This window comes from Periplaneta americana, chromosome 14 (genome assembly GCF_040183065.1).
Source record: "Periplaneta americana isolate PAMFEO1 chromosome 14, P.americana_PAMFEO1_priV1, whole genome shotgun sequence".
Lineage (NCBI taxonomy): Eukaryota > Metazoa > Arthropoda > Insecta > Blattodea > Blattidae > Periplaneta > Periplaneta americana.
The window spans coordinates 88,587,114-88,606,120 of record NC_091130.1 but is presented as its reverse complement, the minus strand read 5'-3'; the positions used below and the strand labels follow the sequence as shown (position 1 = coordinate 88,606,120).

Sequence of the window (19,007 nt, the reverse complement as noted above, 5' to 3'; positions counted from 1 at the left end):
TACATTTTTTGATGTGGCAAAGTTGACTAACCTAACGCCATTTATTATGTGTAAGCTCTCTTTTCCAATATTCGGTTTAAAAATAATCTCCCATCCTACTTTAGCATTGAAATTTCCCATAACATTTTCCTGTGATATCTAGATACTGATCATAAGTGTGTTTCAAATCCTCATAGAAGCTATCCTTTATATGGTCGTCTTTCTCTTCTGTAGAAGAGTGAGCATTTATAACAACGATATCACACCATCTGTACTAAATATGACAACCTGTCGACTTTTTTTTTTTTACTGCTTATTTTATTCTTTTATGAATAAAGAATCCTGTTCTAATTGGTGATTATTGTTTCCTTCCCCATAAAACAAGTAATCTCATACTGGTGACAGGATGGACTGTTTTAAAGAATAGTGATTTTAATCAACTGATTCTTTTCTTATATTTTTATTTAAATAATTTCTAAATTTTTACATTTTTATTTTAAACATATAAAAATGTATTCTGCGAGGTTAATGTTATGCCATTGGAACTTTTAAATTTTTAAATATATTAGAGACCAGTGTTGGGACATTGTCAGTTACAGGTGACTTACTATGTGCTCGCAGTTTGAGCTATACCTGAACAAGCAAAGTTATTTCATGTTTGCTGTGCTTAAATCTGTACAGTTTTAGTGTTGTTTTACTACAATGTCTAATGTAGGGAGGAAAAAATATCGTATATGGGGAGATTTTATAAAACTTTCAACAAACAGTGGCGTAAGTTCCAAAGCAAAATTTAAAATATGTGGTTTAGAAATGCAAGGTTTAGTAGCAAGAATGAAATCTCACCTTTTAAAATGCAAGAAGGTTCAGAGAGACAAAGATTGTGAAGTTTTTTCTGATTCTGAAGAACAAGCATCACTTAATGAAAGTAAATTTGAATAAGTTAATTAAAATTGATTTGATTGTAACAGATACTTGCTCTCTTCTCCAGTATTAAGTAGGATATTAAAATATTATTCAATATTAGATTAGAAAGAATACTGGAAAATTTTTTCCAATAGTATATTCTTATCTGCTTTATTAGAATTTACAAGTGATAAAGTAAAATTAGGTATGTATATAGTGGATAGTCTATTGGAAATTTACAAAGTAAGGTAGTCATTTTCTTATAGGTGATTCAACTAGATCAAGTTTATCTGCTAGTGCCAGTAATGAAATGTGCAAAACATCATCAGCAATGAAGCTGAGAAGATTTTCAGCTGCAGAAGAAATGGTGTCTGGTAATATAATTCAACAGTGTGGTAACTTTTTCAGGAAAAGGAAAAGTCAGAAACAATCAACACTGCTGAAAGAAAAGGGTCTCGTAATTGGCACATGGTTGGGCATTAAAATTTTCAAAGCCTCTAATGGCTGGACTGATAACTTCAAAGAGTGGTTTTCTTTTGCATATAAAACTGTCAGGAGAATGTAAAAGTGTGCATAGCCTATTTCTACTATAGAAGAATGGAAAATTGTGCACTTGCCTAAAATTATAGAGGGTTAAATGAACTTCATAATACAGTAAAACTTGTTTAAGACGACACTAGGAATAATTAGTGAAGGTTACTTATGTCCCTGGCACCAGAGAAAATTGTTAAAATACCTTGAAAATGCCTAGGATTTATAGTATGGAGTAGTGGAAATTGGATGTGATCACTGGGAGAGCTGTATGCCCGCTCAGCCAGCCCCCAAATGCATACTTTACTCATATACTAAATTCATAATGGATGAATGAAAAAGATGGTCATATTTCCTGAATGTGATGCGTTTTCAGTGTCGCCAACACTCACATAATACTCTACACCTAATCTAACCTAATCTGTCACATAAAACACACTTAATCTAACCCAATCTAACCTGTCACATAATACTACATACCTGTAGTAACATTCCTCACGTTTAGTATTATTTACTTTGTAAATGTTGCCCACCTTGGTATACGTTGTGTCAGGAGCCATCTAGTGTAAGAAGTGAAGTGAATAAAAGTGTTGAAAATTGGTTTATAGCACCACATTGGCAGTGATAATAGTATGCAATATTCATTCAGTGGCCGATGGATACTCTACCTTGTACGAATAATTTTGTACCAAATATTCTCTATATGATTAAAATATACTTTACCATTTAGTATGTTTACATTTCAAAGGATTTTCTGCCTAAGAAGTAAAAAAAACAACACTACACAACAAATTTGAACAAGTTCTCTTCACTGAATACAAATTAATAATTTTAGTGGTTTTCATTAAGGTTCTTAAACAGAAGTTAGGAGCCTTCCTTTGAACTTGTTGCAGAGACTGAATTCCAGTCGAAACAAATACTGTATAAATTATCACTACTTGAGGCAGTGTCAATGCTTGCAAAGGCAGGGAACTGAATCAGCAAGGAAACCATCGTCAATTGTTTTAGAAAAGCTGGAAGTGTGATTAAAACTGCACATGAAGGAGGAGATGATACTGCTGCTGCTGATGACGTCAGTGCAAGAGTGAGTTCTGATGTCTGGTGCAACATTTAGGGTGAACTTAGAATCAGCTCCACATTCAATGAATTTGATGATGCCGATGATTGCTCTTCCAAACATGTGGGGAGCACGATAAATAGAGCAGCTATATAGTAAGGTGAAGGGTAAATCACAATGAAGAACAAGGGCGACTGCCACTGCCAACATGTCTGAGGAGGCCATGGAGATTTGGGCATTTATGACCATTGGGAACTGAAGAATTATACAGCCAAACTCTATTAAAAAAAGTGCCAAACAAACAATATTGGAGAAATTCTTCAGTAGGTTAGATTAGTGCATTTTAGGGTAAAAAAAATTGTGAGTAGTGCATGTGTTGTAAACACTGAATTCATTGGTTCCACCTCCAGGAATGTACCAGCTTCAATTATAATAGGATGAAATATATAATTAAAAACTGTTATTTACGATGAATAATACATGCTAATGAATATATAATATAATATAAATTTGGCTTCCCTTATGAAAAGGTTGCCAGATTTGACAAAGTGTATTACATATAATTTGGAAACACACCTAAAAGGTAAAATGATATAAATTTGAAACTGTTAGGGAATCGAATATACAAAATGTCAGAAAAATTCACACCTAAGTAGCGTTTGTGCACATTTACAGTTAAGAAAGGGGGAAAAAAATATTATCAGATAGGTTAGAATGATTTGAATGCCATATATCGTGAGAAAAATAATAGTACGGATTTTTGGCATTGATATCTAAACCAATCAACAGCCATCGGTTAAGATAACTTGAAATTTCCATTATCACTCCCATACAAATGATTTCTCAATATCTGAACCGATCCTTTGAGGGCACTAATGGCTATTTCCTTCACAATGCTGTGTGTTAGCCCCAGGTTTTTACATTTGTTGGCAAAGAAGGAGGGTATGGTACCTCGTGCTCCCACCATCAGACCTATTACATCAATGTGGAACAGGCTATATTTATCTTTATAGAATGGGATTGTTGGTTCATAGATCCGTTTCTTTTCACTGTCCACCTCATGCGATTGATCTGCATGTATCTCAAATCTGATGGTGGGATCGAGAATGTATGCCGAGTTGTTCTTAATGGCAATGATATCAATTTGCCGAACACTTCCTTGTGTGGCTAGTCCCTGCACCTCTTGATGGACTGTAAACCCTACTTCCTTCAGTGCCTCGGCCAGCATAGAACGGACAGCATGGTGACGGATGTTGCGATGGGCCTCGCTATAGGGGCAGAGACCAAGGATATGGGGAAGAGTTTCAATCTCGTTGAGACAGCGCCTACAGCGGGTACCATCCCGACTTCTAGCCTAGATCATATATGTAACAGGTAACTCATCGCTATGTTAAAATCGGCAGCACTTTGAAGAGAACAACTGCCAGGATTACCACCCGTCCGCCGTAAACGAACATGAGATGGCAATACAGTCGCTAATGCAATTCAAATGGGAATTATGACGTGACTCCTTATGTAACAACTAGATAGCAGCGTAATAAACCTGACAAAAGTTGTTAACATCAAAGCCTATAAGCCCGACCTATCTGTTACATATATGATCTAGGCTTCTACCCGGTACAGCTCGGACCAGAGCAACATAGCCTACCATTTTAAGGGCATCTATCCATTCCAAGAGGGTTAGACCTTTGTGATTTCTTATCCAGCTGTTTGCTGGGGGGAACTCTTTGTTAAGAATCACTCCTTTACCCTTTTGTTGCAATGTACACCAATTTTCAAATTCTTTTTCTCTTAAAGCATCTCTAACTTTACGAGAGTCCACAAAATTTTCACAATTTAAAAAAGAATTAGCAGGAGTTAATTTAAGGCTCTTTAAACATGTTTTACTCTCCTCAATAAGGTCCCTAAGTAATGTAAGGATCATGAGTTTTGTGTAATACCCTTAAGCCGTTAATGTGTTGTAGTGTGGATTCCCAGCGTACTCTAAAAAGACAAAGACCTTTATATTTAAGATGTGTATATACCACAGAATCGGGTGTGTCAGCTGGTAGGCACAAAATTTCTTTAAGAATGCTTTTAATAATTTTATCAGCATTATCTAAAAAAGTATTGGGTATTGTTTTCAAGGGCATTGTCTTAAATGTGTAGATTAATGATGGGAAATTGAGGAATTTAATATACAAAACTTTTGATCAGGATGTAATAAAGGCGACGAAATTAGCAAATCTAATCTAGTTTTCAGGTCGTTTAAAACAGTTTGGGAATCGAATATATAAACGTCAGAAAAATTAACATCTAAGTAGCGTACATGCTCATTTGCAGTTAAGCATGTAATAGTAGTGTCATCAGAAATGTTTAGTTGATTTGTATGCAATTTCCAATACAAAACTGATGGAATGCTGTATGGTACAACAAATTTTTCAGGGTTTTCCTTTTAAGAAGTTTTCCTACTTGTATTGCTCAATTTATTGATCTTTCTCAAAAATATCTTAAAAAGATTTCACTGTACTTTCAATGCTGACAAACTGGATTATTCAAGATTTCCACCTAATAAAATAAGACTCAGTTTCAAAAGTTATCCTTGTACTGATGGGAAAAACTCCAAAGAAAGGATAACGGCAATGCTGATGGAAGAAAAGAAACTTCTACCCCTGGTTAATGAAAAGAGTGCAAATCCTCGCTGTTCAAAAAATATGAAGTTACCAACAAAATACATAGCCAATAGGAAAGTATGGGTTACACAGGCCATCTTTTCCGACTATTTAAAGAGCATCAGAACGCCAGAACAGAAAAATATGTAATAACTCTTCTCGGGTTCTCAGCCAGGTGAGTTGGAGATTAGCTTCCAAGCTTTCGACGGCTAGCTCTGCCATCTTCTTCAGGGATGAAGTGATGTGGGACCATGTCTAGTCGGTATATATGCAATAGTAGGACTTCCCGCTGCAGGCCAATCAGGAGCTAGTTCCTAGTCCCGACCGCCAGGCGCATTCTGGTGGTGGACGCGGCAGCCAATCAGGAGCTACTTGCTGGTCTGCCGTGTGCTGGTTGTCTAAGCATATTGATGGCAGGTTTCCATGCTGTACTCAGCTGTAGACCCCTGTCTCTGTTTAAATTATTCCCATCTAGCTGGTTTCGATGGCTTCCTTGATAACCAAGTCCCAGTAACCTGATGTCTTGTCCAAGATGGTGGTGGCGCCGAAATCTATCTTGTGACCAGTTTCTAGGCTGTGTTAGGCTACTGCAGACCTATCAGGATAATATAGTCTTATGCTGCATTGATATTCCTTGTAGCATTCCATAATAGTGCGTCCCATCTGCCCGATGTAGCATTTCCCACACTCACAAGGTATTCTGTAGACACCAGGTGTCCTACGACCAAGGTCATCCTTAACTGGTCTCAGCAAGTTCTGGATCTTTGTGGGCAGCTTATGGATGGTTTTAATCCCGTGTTTTCTTAGCATTCTGCTAATTTTGCCCGAGATGTGGCCGTAGAACGGGATGTATGCCATGCCCTTCGTCTCCTCTTGTTCCCCGGCAGGTGGTTTGTCCGAAAAGGCCCTTCTGAGGGCCAAGCCGATTTCCCTGTTGCCGAAGTTGTTCTGTTGGAACGTCTTACGTAGGGAGACTATCTTTGTCCGAAATCCCTCTCGCCCTGTGTAGAAGAGTCGACAGGACCGTTCGTTTCTGTGCCGGGTGGTGGTGGCTGTGTCCATTCAGATATGGATCGGTATGTGTTGGTTTCCTGTAAACTCTGTCACCCAGTGTGCCATCTGGCTTCCTGGAGATGAGAATGTCTAAGAAGGGGAGACATCCGTTTTTTTCCCCACTTCTTTCGTGAACTGGACGTTCGAGTGGATATTGTTCAGGTATTCTTGGAACTCCTGAAGTTTTTCTTCTCCATGAGGCCAGACACCAAAGTGTCATCTACATAGCAGTAGAAGTGAGCTGGTTTCAGGGGCACATTCTCCAGGGCTCTGTGCTCGAAGTCTTCCATGTACAAATTGGCTATGGCAGGTGACAGAGGTGAGCCCATGGCTACACCGTCGGATTGCTCGTAATACTACCCTTTGTACATGAAGTAAGTGGAGCTGAGTGTGTGGTTAAAAAGTCCAATGACCTCAGGCAAGAAGTGAGGTCTCAATAACTCCAACGTTTCCTTGAGTGGGACTCTAGTGAAGAGGGACACATCATCAAAACTCACCAGAATATCAGACGGATTTGTTCTGATGCTCTGTAGTCTTGATGAACTCTGCTGAATTCTTGACATGGTGACTGCATTTTCCTATAAGAGGATTCAGAAGACTGGTGAGGTATTTGGCCAGCCTATGCCGCTGACAATAGGTCTCAGAATGCTAAGAAAACACGGGATTAAAACCATCCATAAGCCACCCACAAAGATCCAGAACTTGCTGAGACCAGTTAAGGACGACCTTGGTCTTAGGACACCTGGTGTCTACAGAATACCTTGTGAGTGTGGGAAATGCTACATCAGGCAGACAGGACGCACTATTATGGATCGCTACAAGGAACATCAACGCAGCATAAGACTATATTATCCTGATAAGTCTGCAGTAGCCCAATACAGCCTAGAAACTGGTCACAAGATAGATTTCGGCGCCACCACCATCTCGGACAAGACATCAGGTTACTGGGACTTGGTTATCAAGGAAGCCATCGAAATCCAGCTAGATGGCAATAATTTAAACAGAGACAGGGGTCTACAGCTGAGTACAGCATGGAAACCTGCCATCAATATGCTTAGACAACCAGCACACGGCAGACCAGCAAGTAGCTCCTGATTGGCTGCCGCGTCCACCAACCAGAATGCGCCTGGCAGTCGGGACTAGGAACTAGCTCCTGATTGGCCCGCAGCAGGAAGCCCTACTATTGCATATATACCGGCTAGACATGGTCCCACATCACTTCATCTCTGAAGAAGATGGCAGAGCTAGCCGTCGAAAGCTTGGAAGCTAATCTCCAACTCACCTGGCTGAGAACCCAAGAAGAGTTATTCTATATCAAATGCCGGGAAAGCCTCAAGTCATACAGAAAAATATGTATATGTATCCAATGCCTACCCACTTCACTTGCATGATTCACATTCCGCATATTGCAGGTATATGGCACAGCTGTGGCCCATTTTCAAATAGCACACCACTTCGGCAGGCATGCTATGCATGATGTGTATCTGTGGAGAGTTATGTCGTGTACTAGGATGAGTGTATGTATAAGTGTTCGTGTAAGTGTTATGTAGGGCAGGCATGCCCAGTTGGGACAGATCTAGCCTTCAAACAAGGTGCAGCAGTAACATAGAATATCTTTTATGTATATGCCTGTATGGTATTCTGAGATTCTATATCACTGTTACACCTCGTTTGAAGGCGAGATCTGCCCCAGCTGGGCATACCTGGTGTAGGGAATGGGTGAGAATGATGATGAAGAGGAAGGGAAAAGGGGAAACCCAGTGCCAGCACATAGCTTACTCCTGTCAAATAGCACCAAGGGGCCCTTAAAAAGTGCGTCTACTGATTCAAACTGTCCTGAAACCCCACCACCAACATTTCAAATATCAGACTCGTACTTCTCATCCACAAGCAAATCTTCCTCTTCCGAAGATTCTAACGGATCCAAAGGAAGTAAAATTCAGATTGGATCAAGGCCAAGTTGTAGTGCAGAACACCTCTATCTTCTGCACATGCCATTTCGGCCATGGCTGCCGAGATGAACACTCCTGCAACACCAGCACCTACTTCTCCTCCTACTGTACCAACTCTCCATAGCTGTCAAACCAGAGAAGTACCACAGCAATCCGTTCTCCAGACAACCAGAACAACCCCGCATTGCACAAACGACCCATGACAAGAATGATAGTAAGAATTGTAAAACATACCATGGGCAACAGCAACAACAACAACCCGCTGTTTATACAGTAACTCATTCTTTCGAATAAGCTATACACTGATAATCCCTGGCAGTATTAGCATACTCTACACAAGGTGGAATAATTTGTGGAGGCCGTCCTGGTACAAACTTTTGGCCCATCCACAGAGATGTTCATTATATCCTCAACTAACCCAGGAGAGAGACACATATGAAACTGCGAGATTAGAGTCATCACGAAAAATGTGGCACACAGATCCCGGAAGTTGACTTGGCACAGATCCTAGGTGAAAATTACCCTCGGGTAATTTGGGCAGCAAGCTTGGCCCATATAATGGGTATCACTCTTGCAACTGGTGCAGAACTTGACATTGTGGTTGGAATTGTGTTTGCAACTGTCTGGATTTTTACCGCAAGCAAAGCCATGTCTGGTCATCCTTACAGTCTGTCTTCATGTGTCCATATTGGGCGCAATTTTGACCTCGCATGTAGGCTCGGTCTTGTGATTTCGTCCAGCAATATTAATACCTGCTGTTGTCACATGCTGTATGAATATTCTGATCATCTGCATTGGTATGTTTCTGGTGGCAGAAGTTATTCTGGATATTAGTTTGATAAAATTCGATGTCCCGATAGGCTTCCCAAAACAAAATCCATCTCTCATTCCAAAAGCGTCCCAATCCAGTGTCTTCCAACCTCTCCCTCCGAAACTTTGATTATCGTATGTCATTGTGGTAAATCCTATATCCTCAAACACTACACTCAAACAAAGAACAGACGCGACACAACAGACTGACATGGAACAGGTGATTGAGATAGCTCTAAGATCTGCAATGCAGAAATTAGAAGCCTACATCGACCAACACATCAACAGACTACAATATATAATCGTGAGTTCACAATTTCACTTCTCATTACGGACATGAAACCCAAGAAGAGACTAACGACACTAACAATTGCAAATCAGACTGCAAGATGACTGCTGTGGAAATAAGTGGCCCACCACTATGTAGGTAATAGACTACAAGTTTCCCTTGCCCCCACTAAAATGAGACGATGTGACTAGACAAAGAAAAACAACCCCCAGCAGCTCTTCTTAGGGCTATCTGATGACAGCACTAGGCTAACTAACCACAGCTGAACATACATCCAACATAACATAGCTAACTGCTGTTGAGCACTGCCAGGGTCTCTGTGGCTGACTGGTGGAAGCAGTCGAAGCCATTGACAAAGACAGAGACAACCAGGTCAACTGACAAGAACAATGAGAAAAACCGAAGTTGGAGCCAATCCAACCACCTGCAGATTAACACCACCACAGCCTGAAGAAGGCAACTGTAAATCCCTAAAATAGGCAGCCCCAAAAACGGGGCTAAAAACAACTTTCATTGATTCAAAATCTATCAGATATGCATTGGAGCAAAAACAAATGCAGAAAGGGCTCAGAAAAAAATGTTCAGACATTGATACAAGGCTTTGGAAGTGCAAAAGTAAGAAGGTAACCATATTAAACCATCATCAAGAACAGTAGCTTTACTTTCCAACCAAGAATATTAAAATGAACAGTAATTAATTAATTAATTAGTTTTTATTTATGCAGCCTAACTTGTTTTTCCATTCATATTTATTAACAATACACCATTATTTTTCATTGTTGGATACACTTTTTAACACTTATATAATCACTGATTAACTCATTATATAGAACGAAAAATTTACTGACAGACAGATAATAAAATTAAAAAAGGAGGCCAATGACTGCATACCTTTATAAGATTAACTCCTTTCCTTTCTTCAGAACCGAGTTCATACTTCTTCTCTGGACTCATGAAGGATAGCAGTTCCTTTGCTATTCCTAAGTGACCTTCCAGAACAGCCTCATCTACTTGACTGTCCCCTGTCTCCTTAACATTTTCCTGAGAGCACAAAGAAAGAAAAATATTTTAATATATCATTCAATGAGAATATTTAAACTGGTTTCTCTTATAGTTTAATACAATTTTTAAGGCTATCACACATAATTTGATATTTTCCTTTGCACATAGTAAACATATAAATTTAGAAACTAATAGATTAAAATTTCTTGGTCATCATATTGAAAAAATAATACATTATATATCCGTTCCTGGTGGAAAAAAATCATTCCCCCTCCAGATAAAAGATACACAGGATTTGTTTTGACTTCTTACAGTTATCTAAAAATAAAACACTTTTTTTGCGTAACTGAAATTATAAACGTAAATGATTACATAAATGAAGAGGTCACAATGACAGGATAGTAAGTCACTTTTCACAAAAATGAGTTGAATGTACTTTCATGTACAGCCTGTTGTCCTCTGCTTTCGATGGATTTTATTGTTGCTGTTTAATTCCTATCTCCACACCAATTACAATCCTGATAACTGTAAGTAACAGTTGTTCCCTGTTGAAACTCTGAAAGCATTACTTAGTTCACCATCATTGTAACTTCATTAAATTTAGATGAGCTTATAAACGAATTTTTTCAGGATACAGAACACTAATTTAGATCATAAGAGGCTTCCTTCTTGGTCTGTCATTGGCAAACAACAATTTATATTCTATACCACAGACAGGTACTTTCCACTTCACCCAAGATTTATACGGATCTCCAGAATCTTGCTGTCCTGGGCAAGAGCCCAGTTTGACACCTCCTATATTCAGCCCAGTATATAATATACAGTAACTTAAGCTAAATTTGAAAGCAAAAGGGAATGTCCAATTGGAATCACAAACAAGATGGATTGACTAAATGAAGGAAAGCTTACAAGAAAGAAGGTACATATCAAAAGAAAAGCTTCCATAAGGAGGACAAAATGAAAGGATGACATACTATGTTAACAAATTAATATCACATTCCAATAAATTAAAATTCATCTCTTCAGAATATTGTCACTTAATACAGATTTTCGTCTTTTTATTAGGTTCATCACTGAAATTACAGCATACATTAAAATTAGGACCTTCCAAATATCCTGTAATTAACCTTAAATTACATGACTTGACCTGAATTAAGTGAATAAAAAAATTGAAATTCATATTTTCCGACATGTCAGAAACAAAGCTCTATACCAAATGTGAAGGAACTTATTTTGGACCCACAGAGAAAATAAACACTATGAGGGTAAGAATGACAATCCAATGGCAAATTAATGTAACTATTAAGAAAAATTAGGCTTAAAACATGATTAAATAATAAACTAATATTTAATGAGATGGATGTACTGCACAATTTCACGAAAATATGGCTGTACAATACTTCTGATTGAGGTTCTGACTGATATGTACATCTATTATCAGGCAGTACAGCTGTCAAAAGAAACTCTCTAGAAACTAAGTTCCCTTTGGGTATCTCTGCTACAATTCGGGGACAAGCAATATTACATGTTGTTGGACCATGTTACGCGATATCTACAGTTATAATTAAAGTGTTCTCTGTGTTACTGTTGTAGCATAATGGTAGCGTTTCGGGCTGGTATTCGTGATGTCGTGCATTTGAACACAACCTAGTGCTTTACGTATATATATATATATATATATATATATATATATATATATATATATATATATATATATATATATAAATTCTAAATTATAGACATCAGCTCAAAGAATTTGAGTGACCACAAGGGTCCTGAATACAATAAACATGTACAATAATGTGATATGATACATTAAAGAAAAAAAAAAAGTTAATTGTTTAAGGCAAAATAAATGGATTAATTGAAATAGAGATGATGATGTAGTATTTGAAGAGAAAATATATATATATATATATATATATATATATATATATATATAGACATATTTTGTTTTTAAGAGAGAGAGAGAGAAAATATAATTGCTCCTGTCTCTTTTATGACTGTTTTAGTAATTAACATCAGGTTCATGAATGTAATATGCCATGACTTTAATCATTATTTATTATGACATAATGGCTGCAAATGGAAAGAAAGAAGGGAAGATTATATTCTCAACAAAAACATCTTTCGTGGTATAAACAAAACAAACTTACTGGCGTCTGCCTTAGAAAATTCAAACAATTAAGAGTTAAAAAAAAAAAAACAAAACAAGAAGCCACAATTCAATACTTAGTTCATTTTCCTCCCATCTCAGTCACATCTTGCAGTCGAGTATGCACAGAATCGACTAGTCTTTTCAGTACTCAGCCACAGCATCCCAGGCATCCTCGATGAACTTCCACAAATCATCAGGACGTCTTGGAAAGGGATTGGGCCAATTTTTCAGCATATGCTTCTTTACTTATGTCCTCGTAGCTCAGTCGGAATTTAGATGTCAACGCCCTAGATTTAAATCCTCGTCACTCCTTTCATTTTATTGTGTTGCAGGATAGTATAATGTAATAAAATAATATAAGAAGAAAAAACGAATACTAGTAGGTCTATTATGCAACTGTATTGTTTTAAATCTAACATTAAATTTATATTACTTATATCACTAAAGAATGATAACATAACATAAATGATAACCTGAATATTATTTATATCACTAAAGAACGATAACAATATAAAATGATAACTTTAATATTATTTCTAATACCAAAGAGCGATAACAGAATATTAATAATAATTTGAATATTATTTATATACTTGAATATTATTTCTAATAGCAAAGAACGATAATAGGATATTAATAATAATTTGAATATTATTTATATCACTAAAGAACAATAACAAAATATAAATGATAACTTGAATATTATTTATATTGCTAAAGAACGATAACAAAATAAAATAACTTTAACAAGGCTCAAGCTCACAACTTTCGAATCGTTAAGCAAATACATTACTGCTGCTCTACGAGACGCAGACTTGAATAACTCGTGCTTATAGTTCCGAAAATGCTTCTATAAGCATATGCATCATGTAACATCACCATTATCCGAAGTGGACTTAGAAAATATTTGCTATTCATGAATGCAGCCCTTTTTTTTTTTGACAGCTGTACATCTCACTTGCAACATGATGCAACATTTTGGTTGTCATTTTTTTAATTCCGGAGGTCGAAATTAGTAAGAATTTGTTAGTTTTATGTCTGGCGCAAAATGATTGTCGACAGTGTTATTAGCTAATTTGTTTACATCATGTCTACTTTACTTAGATACTAGAGGGTACTGTCATGGTCTATTAGTTGTAGCATCTGGAGTTAAAAGCAGAGCTGTAGGCAAATGATGCAATGGCCAGTTCAGAATTTCGTATATGGCAGTGAATCAGTGTTGTAGATATCTTTATATGTCACATACGTTGTGACATAGGACACAATCCTCTTGGTTTACTTATTGTGAGAGCATAGGAAATCATACTCAGCATTTTTTCATCCGGAAAATTCGTTATCTTCAATTGTGTCTGCAATTGTAACATTTGACTCCACAGACAAATACATAAATAGCTCCAATAGTGAAAATGCCGCACCTTTGTCCTGCAGTTGCACAGGCTAGCAATGGGTTCAGATGGTGCGATGCATGTCTCTCCAATTAAAATTGCTAAATGTGACATTGGTTATCAATAATGTACAGTATAAACTCACTTATATGAGACCCGATTATCCGAGGGTCCATGTTAACTGAGGCACTCATTTCGTCAACATAATTAATTTAATTAACGGTAAAATTCGTAACAATGCACTCCAAACTTCATTGTAAACTGAAGGCAATAAGTAGCACACAGGCACACACGTGCTGTACAAACTGATTATTAATCTTGCTTCGGCACAGATTGGAACTGTTCATGAATCTTTGCACTTAGTTCTGCACAAAGTTGTTGTTTTGTCTACCTGACCAGATGTGAGTTCTATCTCGCCATTCACGCACACGTATCGTTTTGTGCGTTATTGTTTTGTGGTCTGTGATTTGTTACCAAGATGAGTGGCAAACGTAAGAGAGTAGTCGTTTCTTTGGAAACAAAACTAAGTGCTATACATCGTATTGATAGCGGTGAGACAATTAAAAAAGTAGCAGCCAATTTGGGTGTGGGGTATTGGAGACGGAAAAGAGCAGACACTGAGAAGTGGGAATCCCAGAGTGTCAGCTATGATGAAGATTCTAGCCAAAAAACACTTAAAAATGTAAGTACGAAAAAACATCTGAAGCTTTGCATATCTGGTTTTCTGAAATGAGGTCTAAAAGGAGTCCAATCATCGGGCCCATACTTCAAGCAAAAGCACTTGATTTTCATAAAATATTTCAAGATTGTGAAGGAACGTTCACAGCTTGTGTGGGATGATAAGTAATTCGTTGGAAGAAACAGTATGGTATAAGGCAGCTAAGCATTGCTGATGAAAAGCAAAAGCTATCTGTCAATAAGGCAATGCAGCGATTTTCGAAAAAAATTCGAAAATTTAATTTTAAAGCATGGCCTTACTTCAGAACAGATCTTTAATTGCGATGAGATGGATCTCAATTACAGAATGTTGCCCTCAAAGAATCTGGTAGCCTGGGATGAAAAATCTGCTCCCAATTACGAAAATAATAAAGATAGGATTACTGCGTTAGGGTGCAGCAACACCTCTGGTTCTCTATAATTGAAACTTTTATCGGTAAAGCAAAAAACTCGCGTGCATTTAAAAATGTGGACATAAACTTTCCTGTCATATATAAAAATCAAAGTAATGCTTGGTTGGATTCTCATATATTTAAGGACTGGTTTTATGAAAAATTTGTTCCCTTTGTAGAGGCATTTTTAGAGCACAAAAAAATACAATGCAAAACTATAATTTTGCTTGCAAGATCACACCCGGATGCAGACACACTAGCCAGTTGTGATATCAAAGCAATTTTTCTGCCACCAAACGTCACATCTCTCATTCAACCTCTTGATCAAGGCACCCTGGAAACCATGAAGAGAAATTACAGAAAGACACTGCTTAAAACATTACTCAAACATTTGGATGATGAGAAAGGTGTTACTGAAACTCTGAAAACAATAACATTAAAGGACGTTGTGTATTGAGTAGCTGAGGCATAGGATAGCGTCAAGAACAAAACAATAAGAAAATCATGGCAGGATACTATTTGGAATTGAAAAAAAGATCTACTATCACAAACTACCGATCCTAATAGTGAGGTTAATGAATTTGTGGCTCTAACAAACAGTTTTCCTGTTATTGAGACTGTAAACCAAGAAGACGTAATGTGCTGGTTGAATGAAGGTGAAGAGCATGAAATAACAAACAATGCCATTGTTGAATTTGTATGTTCGGAAGACTGTGACAAAAGTGATAATGAAGGCGTTGAATGCATTTCTCACACAGATGCCAACTTAATGCCTATTAAATCACAAGTACAGTGCACCAATGATAATCATTGTCAAAAATTTGCTTAACTGCTGTAAACTTTAACTGATGATCGATCGCCAATTCAGTTAGTTAACAATAGTTAATTACTTTAAAAGAGCACAAGATGGTGGAAATGTTAGACAATGAGAATTATGAAAATGAAATGCTATATTCAGATTATCTAAATCGACATGAAGGCTAATGTGATTAAATAAAATTAGGACACCCAAAGAAACAAGAAAAAAAAATGAACTACTTTTCTTGTATCAGTCCTATCATTATGCCTTATTTTATAATTTATTATTAATAATAAGAGTAGTTGTCTCTGATTGAGGTTCTGGCTAATATGTACATCTATTATCAAGCAGTACATCTCACTAGATGATGTGTGTCAGAGGAAGAACAATTGTTTGTATGCATCTTAAGTCTGATTAGAGTAATATGTATCTAATCGGCAATGTATGCAATGGAGGGGGAAAGGTAATGGCACCCTAACCCATTATCTCCTGGCCTAGTTGCCTCATAAGCGGTGCCTTGTTAGTCTCACTTGTGAGGTGGTGGTTGTTGTTTTCTAATGCCAGGCGTTTGACAATAAAGTCATTTGACCTCTTGCACTCCAATATTTTTCAAAGATAATATTATCATGACCAGCCAATGAAGCACAGATTTTGAGGTGTTCTGAATCCATTTCTTGGTCTGAGTTGCACAATGGGCAGTTAGGGGACTGATGTATTCCAATTCTATGCAGGTGTTTGGCCAAACAATCATGGCCTGTTGCCAATCTAAATGCAGCTACAGACGATTTTCGTGGTAAATCGGGAATTAACTGTGGATTTTGATGCAGAGAGTTCCATTTTTTCCCTTGGGATTGTGTTATCAAATTTTGTTTGTTGAAGTCTAAGTATGTAGATTTAATAAATCTTTTCACAGAGTAATACAAAGATTTAGTAACAGGTCTGTAAGTAGCAGTGCTGCCCTTCTTTGCTAAAGCATCCGCATTCTCGTTTCCCAGGATTCCACAATGGGATGGTATCCATTGGAATACAATTCTTTTATTGAGTGATATTAATTGAGAGAGCATTTTAGTTATTTCTACTGTTTGAGATGAAGGTGTGTGTTTAGAGACTATTGATAGACTAGCTGCTTTGGAGTCTGACAATATAACTGCATTTTTAAATTTATTGATGTGGCATAGAAGATTCCTGAGACTTTCCCTTATTGCAATGATTTCACCATCAAAACTTGTTGTTCCATATCCAAGAGATTTATAAAGTGAGAAGAGACAGCACGTAACACCTGCACCGGCACCTTGTTCTCTGGAGATCAAGGATCTGTCGGTGTATTAAATGAAGCCAATTTTGTGGAGGGTACCTAATATTAATTGTCTCTAAAGATAATTGTTTCGGTATTTCAGTGTTTACTTCTGATTTCAGTATTTCTTCTGTTAAATTTAGATTATATTCTATATTTAATAGAGTTAAAGGGTTTGGTTTAATTTGTAAGTTTTCTTTTAAATTCAGGATATTGATTTTCTGTTTTAATTCTCGAACAATGGATATGAAACTTTTTTGAGTTTTCAATCTACAGAGAGGACTGTATGAATGCCAATTGTTTCCTGGTAATCTGATAAGTTTTTCAAATTGAATCAGTGCTTTTTCTTCTATTGTCATTTTGATGCTGTTAATATTAGTGAGGAATCTCATAGAATCTCTTGTGAGGCTCAGACCTGTCTTTGGATAGTTGACTAAACAACAACAATAATAGTAGAAAATGTTTTCTTTTTATTTGGACTGAAACCCACCCTTAAAGATAAGAATTATGACTTTTTAAATTTTCCATTCACCTTCACATGTACAATCATTACCCAAGCTGCTGGTATCTATATGCCTTCCATTAACGTCACCTAATTGGTGCATAAATAAAATATTTTATTCTGAATTAAACTTGTTTATTAACACACACTTGTTCATTTCCAAGTCAATATTTTTGGTTAAAGAAATAAGAATTCATTTTCCTTTGAGCACAGTGAAGTTTGAATTGGAACATAAAGAGACAATGACCCTACAGCTACCTGCTTCGACCACAATTTATAAAAACTACCTTCCTTGCAATCCCTCCATTCATGTCCATATAAGGAAACTCAACTGATTAGTGAACATAACCTACCTGCTCCGTAAAATGTTTCAATGTATACAAAATTGTGATTTTACTTGAAATTGTAAGTCCCAGTTTACACAGTCTTGTTTTCTCGCCTTGTTTCAGGCACCTGACTGATCTGTCAAGAAAGGAAAATCGAACATTCAGCTACACAGTCCCGTTTCCTTTTTGGAAACCAGGTGCCTGCCAGCTGTCCACACCCACTCTGTCTCCTGCCGCGCATTGAAGTGAAAGTTGTCACACAGTACAATTGCTGTTTTCTTGAGAGCAGGCATTTTTGTGTCACTCAGCATCAATTATATTTAATCTACTTTATTTTCTTTTCATAATATTAAAATACTATATAGTTTTCTTTTGCCTAATTTATAAATAATTACAGTAGTTGGTTAATTAGGAAATAATTGTAAAGCATAATTTTTAATACAGCACCTAATACGAAATTACTAATATGGCCAAGTGGAACAGAGAAATGACAATTCTGTTAATAGAATTATATGAACAGAACATAATTATGCCTTTATGACATAAAAAAACAAAGATTATCACAATTACCTAAAACGCAAAACAACTGTGCAACAAATGACCGATGAACTTGGAAAAGTGAGACATGAAACTATGGTAACAGAAATAAAATCTAAAACAAGTCTGCAGTTTCAGTACTCCAATGAGAAGCAATTAATAGTAAAGTCGAAGAAAAGTGTGCAGGCACTGATGAAGTTATTCAGACAAAATAGAAAATTCAAATGGCATATGTCTGTAATAAGGAAACAAATGTCGCGAGAATCACCCAGCCAGGACAAGTAGATTTAATAATAATAATAATAATAATAATAATAATAATAATAATAATAATAGTTGTATTATCATTAACTATTCAACAATCCCTTACATCAATCCCTTTATGATTCCTTCAATTATAAAAAAATCTCCGTAGGCGACCTTCAAGTATTCTACTTTCAAAGAAGTGTTTATAACTTCACATATATGTGGTATTTCTTTACTCAGGAAGGATTTGGACAGTCGTGTTTGATATTCCAGGATCTGGTATGATTCACCAGTAGCCAGAAATCTTATGTAGCACATAACTTTTCATTAGGCGAAATTGCCTTCCTCATATGTGTGTCTTGGTTTTTAAGTGAGTTTTCTATGTAACTGAGATTATTAAATTACTTTAACTCATCCTCAAACA

The 19,007-nt window shown here is 36.7% G+C and overlaps 1 protein-coding gene across 6 annotated transcripts in view; it reads right to left on the bottom strand.

The window, feature by feature from the left end:
- Positions 1–19,007, bottom strand: part of faf (ubiquitin carboxyl-terminal hydrolase-like faf) — a 607,647-nt gene that overhangs the window by 311,754 nt on the left and 276,886 nt on the right. For all 6 annotated transcript variants that reach the window (XM_069845718.1, XM_069845714.1, XM_069845717.1 and 3 more), the window contains one exon: positions 10,117–10,266. In XM_069845718.1, coding sequence (XP_069701819.1) covers positions 10,117–10,266 — 150 coding nt within the window. The remainder of the gene's footprint in view (positions 1–10,116; positions 10,267–19,007) is intronic.